Source organism: Sodiomyces alcalophilus (genome assembly GCF_042370955.1).
Source record: "Sodiomyces alcalophilus JCM 7366 unplaced genomic scaffold ACRALscaffold_2, whole genome shotgun sequence".
Taxonomy (NCBI): Eukaryota; Fungi; Ascomycota; class Sordariomycetes; order Glomerellales; family Plectosphaerellaceae; genus Sodiomyces; species Sodiomyces alcalophilus.
Genome location: NW_027263533.1, coordinates 4039540 through 4050513, shown reverse-complemented (window position 1 = coordinate 4050513; position 10974 = coordinate 4039540). Strand labels below are relative to the sequence as shown.

Here is a 10974-nt window from a genome sequence, read left to right as displayed (position 1 = left end):
AAGGGGGAGCAGACGCAGACGTAATATAAGCCAGGAGGACGGGCATTCTTGGGCAAGCAAGCAGCCATATCCAGGAACACGACGCATCGGACGCAGACGCCAGACGAAGACGAAAGGACAAAGAACATATAACCAAAGAATAAGAAGCATGAAGCCCGAGACCCCTAACCCGGAGACAAAGGACCGGGACAGAGCCGGCGGAGATACGGTCCCGACGAATCGTTCCCAGAGCGCCGCCGCCGACGTCATTTCCCAGGGCACCGTGACCAAGGAGCTGCCATCCCTGTCCCAGAGCACGAGGCCAACAACAACGGTGACGAGTCTAGAGAAACCGTCCAGGGATGGCACGGGCGACGCCGACAGGGAAGAAGATTCCGAGTACGATGAGCTGGGAGGGGAGGGCGAAGACGAGGAAACCTACCCGGAAGGAGGACTGCAAGCGTGGCTCGTGGTCCTGGGATCATGGCTCGCGCTGTTCGGGGCCATGGGTCTCATGAGCAGCCTGGCGACTTTCCACGCCTACATCGGGAGCCACCAGCTCAAGGATTACAGCCATGGTGCCATCGGGTGGATCTTCTCTGTGTACACGTTCCTGTGCTTTTTCGGGGGCATCTATATCGGTCCCGTTTTTGACAAGTATGGGCCGCGGTGGCTCGTGCTGTCTGGGTCGGTGTGTGTTGTCACGTCTCTCATGCTCTTGAGCGTTTCGACTGGTAATTACTCTTCCTTCACCCCATGTCTTTACTTATTTCCTAATGTGACTAACAATACAAATCACCCGCTGCCCGTAGAATACTGGCACTTTATGCTCTCCTTTGGCATCCTGAACGGAATTGGGGCCTCGCTCATCTTCACGCCTTCCATCGCGGCGGTGGGACACTACTTCCGAGACCGGCGCGGGCTAGCCACCGGGGTGGCGAGCACGGGAGGTTCGCTCGGCGGCATCATGTTCCCGCTGGCGATGCACGAGCTGTTCGAGCGCATCGGGTGGGCGTGGACGATCCGGGTGGTGGGGTTCATCTGCGCCGGGTGCTGCGGCGTGGCCAACCTGCTGATCCGGTCCCGGCTGCCGCCGGCGCTTGATGCGACGGCGCACCCGGACATGCGGATCCTGCGGGAGCCGGCGTTCGCGCTGACGACGGCGGGGGTGTTCCTCTTCGAGTTTGGGCTCTTCATCCCGCTGACGTACATCTCGAGCTTCATGGTGTCGGCCGGGTTCGACGCGGGCATTTCGTACCGGATCCTGCCGATCCTCAACGCCAGCAGCGTCATGGGCCGCATCGTGGCCGGGTGGTGGGGGGACCTGTTCGGGCCGTACAACAGCAACATATCATCCGTGGCGCTGAGCATCGTGGCTTGCCTGGCGGTGTGGCTGCCGTTTGGCGAGAGCTCGCTCGCGGCCATGGTCGTCTTCGCCGTCATGTTCGGGTTCGCGAGCGGGAACAACATTAGCATCAGCCCCGTGTGCATCGGGCGGCTGTGCAAGACGCAGAACTACGGCCGCTACTACGCCACCACGTACACGGTGGTGTCGATTGCGTGTTTGGTGGGCGTCCCCATCGGCGGGGAGATCATCGGCGCCACCGGCGGGAAGTACTGGGGGCTGATCGTCTTTACGGGAGCCATGTACGCGGCATCGTTTGTGGCACTTTGGGCGGCCAAGGTGGTTTGCGTTGGGTGGAGGGTTCTGGCCATATTCTGAGGGCAGTGTTTGTGCATCAGTCTACGAAGTACTTTGGCTTCACTCTTGATTTCTATATGTAATCATGCGCCTTTGGCCTCCGTGGTGGAGTGCGAACAAGGGCGAAGGGGGAAGAGACAAAGGGAGAAAAGAGAGTTGGGGGGGAAACGAATGGAAATGAGAAAGGAAAAAGGGGTAAGCCATCAAGAGAAGGGATTATACTTGGTACATGATGATAATATGGTTACGATGTAGAGTTGGGATAGATACATGTAGGTACTTAATGAGAAAATAAGTCAATCAAATAAATCAGAATTAATATAAACTATACCCTCAGACATTATGTTGACAAAGTCCGAGGCAAAAGACTCCGAGGCTGGACGGAAAGAAAATACCCGGGACGTGCCCAAATGTCCGCCGAAGAATCTGTCCCGGACTCGGGGTCACGGGGTGGGGACCTCTCGGTGGAGTGACTTGATGGAGAGACTCGCTTCGGGACTTTGACCTTTCAACCTCTTCTCCTTTCTTTCGTTGACCATCCCATCCCTCAACGTACAACGTACACAGTACAGTACAGACTTGTACTGGACCTGTCGGGAAACACGCCGAGCTTCGTCCTCGCCTCCTCCATTTATATCGTCTCCACTATCGACCTATTACCCTTATTATTGCCTCAACCCGAACCTCTGCCCACCATCTCCATTCTTCATCCTTCACCAAGGGCATCCAATTCTTCATCCCTCACCAAGACCGTCTCGTCAGTTTAAAGGTAGGGCTATTTGACCTCCCGCCCCCGCCCCCTCTTCCTAGCGTCCGTATCGGTACCACCTCCTCGGATCGGCTGGACCGTGTCCCGGGCCACGTTACCGGCCGAGCCGAGGATGTCGGTGCCGCCGGTCATGTGTTGCGAGTTTGAGCTCCGCGTTGAGGACCCCCAACTCAATAACACATGCCCGTGGCATCCGGCTGCAACCTTGTTTGCGCCTTTTATGCGTTAATATATCTTTCTGTTATTTTGAGTTTTCCCTCCTTTTCCCTTCCTAACTTTGTACTCACATTCTCTTTCTATACCTATTCTCTTATTGAGGACTCTTCACATTTACCTCGACCTGATCTTCCCCCAGACCTTTCCAATCTTTCCGACACTCATCTCACGCTCTACTCATGTCATCGATATCTAATACTGACATGATGGCTCAGTCACCACGGCAGCACCGGCAAAGGGAGTCCTCTTACTCATCCAGCTCATCCACCTCGTTCAGCCTTTCCTTTAATCTTCCTCCGTCACGACCCTCTTCGCCTACACACTCCGTCTTTTCTTCCACATCCTCTCACACCACCATGTCTTCCGCCATGAACGTCGACGTCGAGGACCACTACTTCTCCTCCAACCCACCTCCCAAGGCCCTGGCCCACCATGAGGCTCTGGCCCGCGACTTCATCAACCAGCATGCTGCCGCCAACCGCCGCGTCGTCCTCATCACCTCGGGTGGCACAACCGTCCCGCTCGAGCGTAACACGGTCCGCTTCATCGACAACTTTAGCGCCGGCACCCGGGGAGCCACCTCGGCCGAGTACTTCCTCGAATCGGGCTACGCCGTCATTTTCCTCCACCGCCAGTTCAGCCTGCAGCCCTACTCGCGCCACTACTCCCACGCCACCGGCTGCTTCCTCGACTTCCTGCAGGAAGACGCCACCGGCACCGGCGTCGTAGCCGCCGACGACCACGCCGACGAGCTGCTCGCCGTCCTGCGCAAGTACCGCGCCGCCCGCACGCGCAACACCCTCCTCGCCATCCCCTTTGTCACAATCACCGACTACCTCCACGAGCTCCGTGCCATCGCCCGCCTCATGCGGCCCCTCGGCCCGCGCGGCCTCCTCTACCTCGCCGCCGCCGTGTCCGACTTTTTCGTGCCGCCGGACCGCATGCCGGAGCACAAGATCCAGAGCACCGACGCCACCGACTTTTTGCAGAAGCAGAAAGAAGAGGAGGAGGCAGAAGAAGAGGAAACGTTTGACAACTTTGACTCCTCGCCCACCGTACCCCGCTCCAAGCGCCTCGTCATCGACCTCGACCCCGTGCCCAAGTTCCTCAAGAACCTGGTGGACGGCTGGGCGCCCAACCAATTTATCGTCAGCTTCAAGCTCGAGACGGACCCCAACATCCTCGTCCACAAGGCCCGCTACAGCCTTGAGCGCTACCAGCACCACCTCGTCGTCGGGAACCTGCTCACCACCCGCAAGTGGGAGGTCGTCTTTGTCAGCCCCGGCCGGTCCGACCGCTGGCTCCGCGTCCCCAGCCCGGCGTGGAAGCAGGTGGACCCCGAGGCCGAGGCCCACAAGCCGTTGGACCCGAGCGACCTGCCGGACGGCGAACCCGCGGTGGAGATTGAGAGTCTGATTATCCCCGCCATAGAACGGTTGCATGAGGAGCACATCAAGTCGCATCAGGCGCGGGTGGACGGTGCGCGGTCGTGAGGTGGGGTGAATGAGGTGCGAGGCCTCGAGGGGCGAGGCGGCGAGGCGGCGAGGCTTGTTCCGAGAAGGATCGTATTGGACTTGGTAGTTACAGTGTCTACGCACGGCGCATGTTGCCGCATCATATTCAATGAGAAAGCGAGCGCGCGAGTGGAGGGTGGAAATGCAAGTGAAGACACTGCATGCAATCTCTCAATGGTGTGTATATATCATCTCTTCTAGAAACCAGCATGTCAATAGATTCAACGTGGGCGAGTCGACTCGTTCATGATAGTTCACCTGGTAGATATCTTCTCCACATTTCAACCCCTTTTGCGCCGGCTCCATCTACGCCCACACCGCCCCAGGGCTATGATACAGACCCAAAAACAAGGGACAAAAAACATATACACGCGTCAAAGCTCCCGCGTCCCGCTCACCTCACCCGCTATTATTGCCTTGCAGAAGCTAACCTCCACGCCCTCATAGGCAACGACTGCAGATGCAGTACCCTGGGCCGAATAAACATGACAAAAGTCACCAACCCGACGAGGACGCAGAGGATGTTGACAATGTAGTAACCGTCGCGCACCATCTCGCAGGTGCCCCCGCCTTGAAGACACCGCTCCTTGTCGGCCTGCATGGAACACGAGAAGGGCTCGAGGACGGCGGGACCGCCCTTCATGACGTCCAGGTCGGCGGTCGCGCTGGGAAGGCAGGTGGCGACGGTGAAACGATCGACGAGGCGGAGGATGAAGATGCGCGGGAAGGTGCCGCCTAGGTTGCACACGGTGGCCAGGAGGGTCATGTAGGTCCCGCCGATGGCCGGATCGGAAACCCGGGCGTGGAAAGCCGAGACGGCGACGAACATGACGGTGTTGGTGAAAGTGGAGAAGACGTGCGAGGCGATGACGACGAGCATGTACCAGGAGGTAACGCCGGCGGCGGGGAAGACGGCGACGGTGCACTGGGCGACGACGGCGGCGACGAGGCGGCCGACAAAGGCCCAGCACCAGAGGCGCATCGGGGTATACGCCTGGGACCACTTGCCGGCGTAGTAGCCCAGGACAATCTCGAACGGGAAATCGATGAGGACGGTGAGGGCCATGTTCTCCTGGCCGAAGCCCTTGTCGATGAGCTTGAGGTTGGTGACGGCGTCGTTGGCCTGGAAGCCAATCTTGGCGATGAGGTGGACGGCGATGATGGTCTGGATGTTCTTGAGCTTGAGGACGCCCCACATGATCTTGTAGACGTCCCAGATGCCGTCCTCGTTGCGGGAGCGCTCCTCGCGCTTGAAGAGGGCCAGGCCGACGGTGATGGCGAGGTAGGCCCAGCCCCAGAAGGTGAGGTAGCCGCCGAGCGACAGGAGGCCGCGGTCGAGCGGGACGGAGCGGAAGTAGCGGTTGGCAAAGTCCTTGGAGTTGAAGGCGAGGAAGACGGTGTAGGACATGAAGTGGCCGGCGGTCAGGCCGACGGTCTGGGCGGTGGAGGCGTACGAGACGTTGCCCGGGGTCAGGAGGGTGAGGGCCCAGCCGTCGACGGCGATGTCCTGGGTGGCGCACATGAGGACGAGGAAGAACCACCAGCCGGTGAAGCCCCAGATGGTGGGACCGCCGTCCTTGCCGGCGGTGGCCATGAGCTCCTCGACGACGGTGCCCAGCCAGAGCATGCCGATGCCCGAGAGCACCTGGATGGGCAGGATCCAGCTCTTCCGGCGGCCGACCTTGGGGCTCCAGACGGCGTCGACGATGGGGCTCCAGAAGAGCTTGAGGGAGTAGGGGTACGAGGCCAGGCTGAAGATGCCAATCTCGCTGTACGACATGTGGTCCTTCATGAGGAAGGGCACGGATCCGCCGGCCAGGCCCATGGGGATGCCCTGGAGGAAGTAGAGGAGGACGAGGAGCACAAAGTTCCTCTGGTCCTGGAGGGGCAGCTCGAAGAAGCCATGGTTGTTGACGGCGGGGGTCTTGGCGATGTGGTCGTCGAGGGAGAAGTTTTCGCGCAGCATGAGGTTTTCCGTGACGGATTCCGAGGTGGGCGTGGCGGCCTTGCGACGGTATTCGACGCTGTTTTGGTTCATGGCGACGGCGGCGGCGGCGGTGGTGGTGGTGGTGCCGGTTGCCGAACCGCGTATCCTGTCCGTATCTGTACTGGGAGAGACGTCGGACAAGGGCCGTTTATCTTTTGGGGACTTGTTTCGGCGCGTTTTGCTCATCGGAAAAGGGAGAGGAGGGGACGTATTCGAGAGAGCGAGGTCGGCTATTCGTTGAAGGAGTGTGACGAGGTAGAACGTAACGGCGGAACGTAATGGTGGAACGGAAAGAGTGTATACAAGCTGTAGGATGCGTTATAACGAGGGAGTCTGTTGAGAGTGATCGTCGTGACGATTCGGTTGACGCAGCAGAGGTTGGGCAACGGCTGTTCTCGAGCTGATCAAATGAGGTAGATGTAAATCGGCGCCGCAAAGAATTCAGACCAAGAAGATCTGGTACAATGGCTTAATGGTGGGGGCAGGCGTTCGAGTTCCCGACAGTCGAGTCGTGGGCGTGGAGCCACAAGGCGCAACCGTGGCCTTTGGACGGGGAACGTCGGGAATCCCAAGGTGACAGCCTACGGGAGTACAACGCTATATTTTCTTGGTAAGAAAAACGAGTGACAAATATCCCGGACAGGGCCGGTAGAAACTAATAAACGAGGTTGAAGGTTGAAAGGGGAGAATTAGAAAGCGTGTCGACGGTCCATGACGGCCTTGGACCTGGATAACACGTGGAGAGACCCTGAAGATGAGGGAGAGGTCTGATGGAAAAAAAGTGAAAGCTGGCCAAAGCCGAAAAAGTTCCCAGGTACTCCGGGGCATGTACACTGTACAACGTTGTACGGATGCCTGGCGGGGCAACATGTGGGTCATGGTTATCGATAAGGTGCTGTAAGATAAGATAATGTAGACGTTTCACAACGCTCAGCTGGGGGTGGTACCTTACCGATCGGCAGGCGCGTCCTGTCACGTCGTTCCTTCCCCAAAACACCAGAGACCGCTCACCACTTGACATCCCGACAATCCATCTTTCAGAACATCTCAATTCACTCGACCATAATGACCTCTGAATCTGAACACATGATCAGCCAGGAGCTAGACAATGAGATTGAAGATCTCCAAAGCCAGAGTATGTCGAATCATCTCGAGTTCTTTTCTTCTCTTCTCACAACGCCAACACAAAAGCTTACCAACGATCCCTCGTCTAGTCGCTTCCCTCAAAAGACACCTCAAAATCCAAGCCACTACCATTCTATCCGCCGACTCGACCCGCCAACTCCTTCTCCGTCACCAGCAAGACCTCGAAGAAGACTCCATCTTCGTCTCAGCCGAGACAAGTCCCGTGGTCTACGACAAACTTCTCTCTCGCATCGATGCCCAGAATGCCCATGATCAGCAGTGCTTGTATCGGACTGGGATCGCCGTCACAACCTTCAAGGTCCGCGACCCGGACCCCAACGCCGTCGACGGCGGGAGTATTCTCGGCCTCCGTTTTGAAGTCATGTCCAAGGCCCGCTTCCTGCGTCCCTACTACGTCATGTTGAACCGCCCATATCCCGACTCGCGCCATCTCCGCGTCCACAGACACACCGTCCCGCCCTGCATCCCCTTGTCGGGGCTCGCTGCCAGGTACATGCCTGCGCCATCGCCTCCGGACGCGGCCCAACAGACGAAGCAGAAGCAGGACCTTCCCCGCTTCGTGCGCGCCTTGCGGAGGGAAATTACACGCTATCACAACCGCGCTGCCGTGATCGGTGACCTTGCCGAGGCGGCAGCCGCACGCGTCGCGGCCTACGAGGATGAAGAGCGAGAACGACGGGAGAGGGAGGGAGATGAAGACGAAGAAGGACAAGACCGCGCCGACGTGCTTATTGATGTACGGGCTGCGGATCCCCAGGCGAAACAAGTCTCCCTCGGTTGGGCGGATGGCCGGACAGGCCGCCTTGTCATGGACGACGATGGCGGGGTCGACAAGGCGGTCGTTTTCCGCTACGACGAACACGATCGCGAGACGAGGAGGGAGCTTGTGGCCGGTGATGACCGCCGCCTCGAGGATGTGGTCCGGCGGGTTGGATCAAGAACGAGGACGAAAGTGACGTCCCGTCAGTCTCGAGCAGGGTCTTGAATCTCCGGCGTGTCGTGTGGTCCGAAACAGACTGCGTCAGCGAGAAGACGGACAGTCTCGTACCATGATTCTATGAGGAACTCCGACAGTGTCAAAGTCCAGTGTACCAGGATTACAAACGGCCCTGCCCATACCGCGAACGAAGGCGAGGACCCATCATTAGCTCCGTCGCAATCACCTGCAATACGACCAATGCAGTCAATCCGCACTGCAAGATCATTAAGGACATCTGCGGCCGCCGCGTCAACGCCGCCCCAGGTCCAACGTTCTCGACCTGTATCGTATAAGGAAAACTTTTGGGATGAATATGGCAGACGTGGACTGCCGAATGAACTGACTTGACCTTCACGAGAAACATGAGATTCAGTCACGACAAGTGAGCAGGCAAGGGAATGCCGCGAGCCAGGCTCATACAGGAGGTTTAGTAAATTCCTCTTTAATTCTATCCTATCCTGGACTAGTTTGTGTCCTGGCCACCCATCGTGACAAGCATGAAGCGTCACTTCAAATCAATACTCTGTCGTCCAGGTAAATACACACCATCATCCCTCACAATACATTGGCCAAGAAACTAGAGGACGTCTTTTGCGTTTCTCAATCGCCGGCTTCCCGTGTTGAGGGCCGGCGAGGAAAATGAAAAACAGGCGGCGTAGGCGACGCAGCTTGGTGATTTCTTTTTTACATGCCGTCTAGATGAGCATGGCGGCGACAGCAGCCGCGGCAACGGCACCACCGGCAAGCTGGGCGTTCGGGACGGCAGCAGCAGTGGGGACCGTGACGAAGCTGCTGGTCTCGGCGGGGGGAGCCGGGCGAGTGACGGTATCGATGGAGGTGGGGACGGGAGGAGGAACGGGAGGGGCGACCTCACTGGGCTCAGGCTCAGGAGCGGGGACCTCCTCCGAGGGCTGGGGCTCGGGCTCGACGGGAGGCGCCGGCTCTGGCTCCTGGGGAGGGGGCTGGGCAGGCTCGGTCTCCTCGGGGGGAGGAGGAACCTCTGGCTCAGGCTGCGGCTCCTCGGGCGGCTGGACAGGCTCAGGCTGGGGTTCAGGCTCGGGCTCAGGTTGGGGCTCGGGCTCAGGCTGTGGTTCAGGCTCGGGCTCCGGTTCTGTCTCCTCAGGGGGAACCTCTGGCTCCGGCTGCGGCTCCTCGGGAGTTGGGTGGACAGGCTCGGGCTCGGGCTCAGGCTGGGGTTCCGGTTCAGGCTCGGGTTCGGGTTCGGGCTCAGGCTCAGGCTGGGGCTCGGGCTCAGGCTCAGGCTCGGGTTCCGGCTCAGGCTCAGGCTCAGGCTCGGGTTCCGGCTCAGGCTCAGGCTCAGGCTCCGGCGCGGGGGTCGGCGTGGGCTCGGGCTCAGGATGGGGCTCCGGCTCAGGCTCAGGTTCAGGCTCGGGTTCCGGCTCAGGCTCAGGCTCAGGCTCCGGCGCGGGGGTCGGAGTGGGCTCCGGCTCAGGCTGGGGCTCCGGCTCAGGCTCCCCAGTCGGCTCGGGCTCGGGCTCAGGAGTGATAGGAACAGGGCAGATGGTGACGGTCTCGGGGACGGTCACAGTGGTGTACTTGGTCTTGCCGCCGCCGTGGCAAGGCTCGTCCGGATCACAGTCGATGACGGTCTGGGTGGCCGTCGCGGTAATAGTGCTGGTGGTCCACTTGTGGTCGTCCTCGTGGTGCTCAGTGCCGGGGTGGACCCAGTGCCAGTCGTCGGCCTCCTTGTTGTCGCAGTTGTCAATGATGACGTCGTGGTGGGGAGGGTGGTAGATGCGTAGGTCATCGTCCTCGGGGGTGGAGGTAGGGTAGACGTTTGTGAGGGCGTCAATGCCCTGGGGGAACTTCCAGTCACCCAGACTTCTCAGGCCGCGCTTATCGACGTTCCCAGCCTGGGTGTAGGCGGCAAAGCCGGCGACGGCGACGGTGCTGAAGCGCATAGTGACACGGGACTGCTGTCCAGGCGTGGTATGAAAATGAACGTCCTTTGTCTTACGGGGTAAGGCACCAATATCTCAGCGAGTGACAGCAAGCGAACGTGGATGAGTATTAAGGGGTGCTGAGAGGAGGAGGAAGGAAAGGGGGCGAGGTCGGGGAGAGGATGGGAGGACCGTCCCCCCCTTTTTGACTTGTTTCGCGCCGCGGGTAACGGAGCTGTGGGCTTCCCAGGAGCGAGATGATCGGCTTCGACATCGTCATCTCAAGAGGATACACGTATCGCACAGCACATACGGCCTTTGCTTGGTCGACTTGGGCCCAGTCAAGACCCTGTCTGCACGTCGGCCTGATGGCGCATCGCGCATTCGTCACAAGAAGCTGGCCGGTACCTGGGGCTAGAGTACACTACGCAATAAACTAGGCCAGGACCCAGGGGTTAGCGGAAGAAACGATGCCGGCCGACGTTGGGCTTTGTTCGCGTCATCCAGTACACGCACTCGTAAGCTACCGACTGGAACTGCAGGAGAAAAGCGAGTGAAAACGGGTTGTTCGTTGGACGTTGGTGCGTCGCCAGAGCACGCGACTGGACGAAAACCAGGGACGGCCACTTTTTCAGCGGTCGATCGGCCAAAAGATCGGCATCCGTCCAGCGTCAAGGCGCCCCGCAGAAACCTGCCCGAGACCTATGAGAGAAGGGTCTAAGAGAACCGGCCAGCAATCAAGTTGACTGGGTCTGTGGACCTGTGGGCCTGTGGACCGCAG

The 10974-nt window shown here is 59.3% G+C and overlaps 5 protein-coding genes across 5 annotated transcripts; 3 read left to right on the top strand and 2 right to left on the bottom strand.

Moving 5' to 3' along the window:
- Positions 1-148: 148 nt before the first annotated feature.
- Positions 149-1702, top strand: ACRALDRAFT_1028240 (uncharacterized protein; the record flags this gene model as incomplete). Its single annotated transcript, XM_071014840.1, has 2 exons — positions 149-713; positions 792-1702. The coding sequence occupies 2 exons, from the start codon at positions 149-151 to the stop codon at positions 1700-1702; spliced, it is 1476 nt and encodes a 491-aa protein (XP_070877575.1).
- Positions 1703-3022: 1320 nt separating this feature from the next.
- On the top strand, positions 3023-4159 carry ACRALDRAFT_2026085 (uncharacterized protein; the record flags this gene model as incomplete). Its single annotated transcript, XM_071020369.1, has 1 exon — positions 3023-4159. The coding sequence occupies one exon, from the start codon at positions 3023-3025 to the stop codon at positions 4157-4159; it is 1137 nt and encodes a 378-aa protein (XP_070877574.1).
- A 430-nt stretch (positions 4160-4589) lies between these two features.
- Positions 4590-6218, bottom strand: ACRALDRAFT_2026084 (uncharacterized protein; the record flags this gene model as incomplete). Its single annotated transcript, XM_071020368.1, has 1 exon — positions 4590-6218. The coding sequence occupies one exon, from the start codon at positions 6216-6218 to the stop codon at positions 4590-4592; it is 1629 nt and encodes a 542-aa protein (XP_070877573.1).
- Positions 6219-7232: 1014 nt separating this feature from the next.
- Positions 7233-8298, top strand: ACRALDRAFT_1068844 (uncharacterized protein; the record flags this gene model as incomplete). Its single annotated transcript, XM_071017608.1, has 2 exons — positions 7233-7302; positions 7382-8298. The coding sequence occupies 2 exons, from the start codon at positions 7233-7235 to the stop codon at positions 8296-8298; spliced, it is 987 nt and encodes a 328-aa protein (XP_070877572.1).
- Positions 8299-8307: 9 nt separating this feature from the next.
- Positions 8308-10849, bottom strand: ACRALDRAFT_1061723 (uncharacterized protein). Its single transcript, XM_071016468.1, has 2 exons — positions 9764-10849; positions 8308-9667 (listed from the first exon to the last, which is right to left on the bottom strand). The coding sequence occupies exons 1-2, from the start codon at positions 10212-10214 to the stop codon at positions 8988-8990; spliced, it is 1131 nt and encodes a 376-aa protein (XP_070877571.1). The 5' UTR covers positions 10215-10849; the 3' UTR covers positions 8308-8987.
- Between the last annotated feature and the right edge of the window lie 125 nt (positions 10850-10974).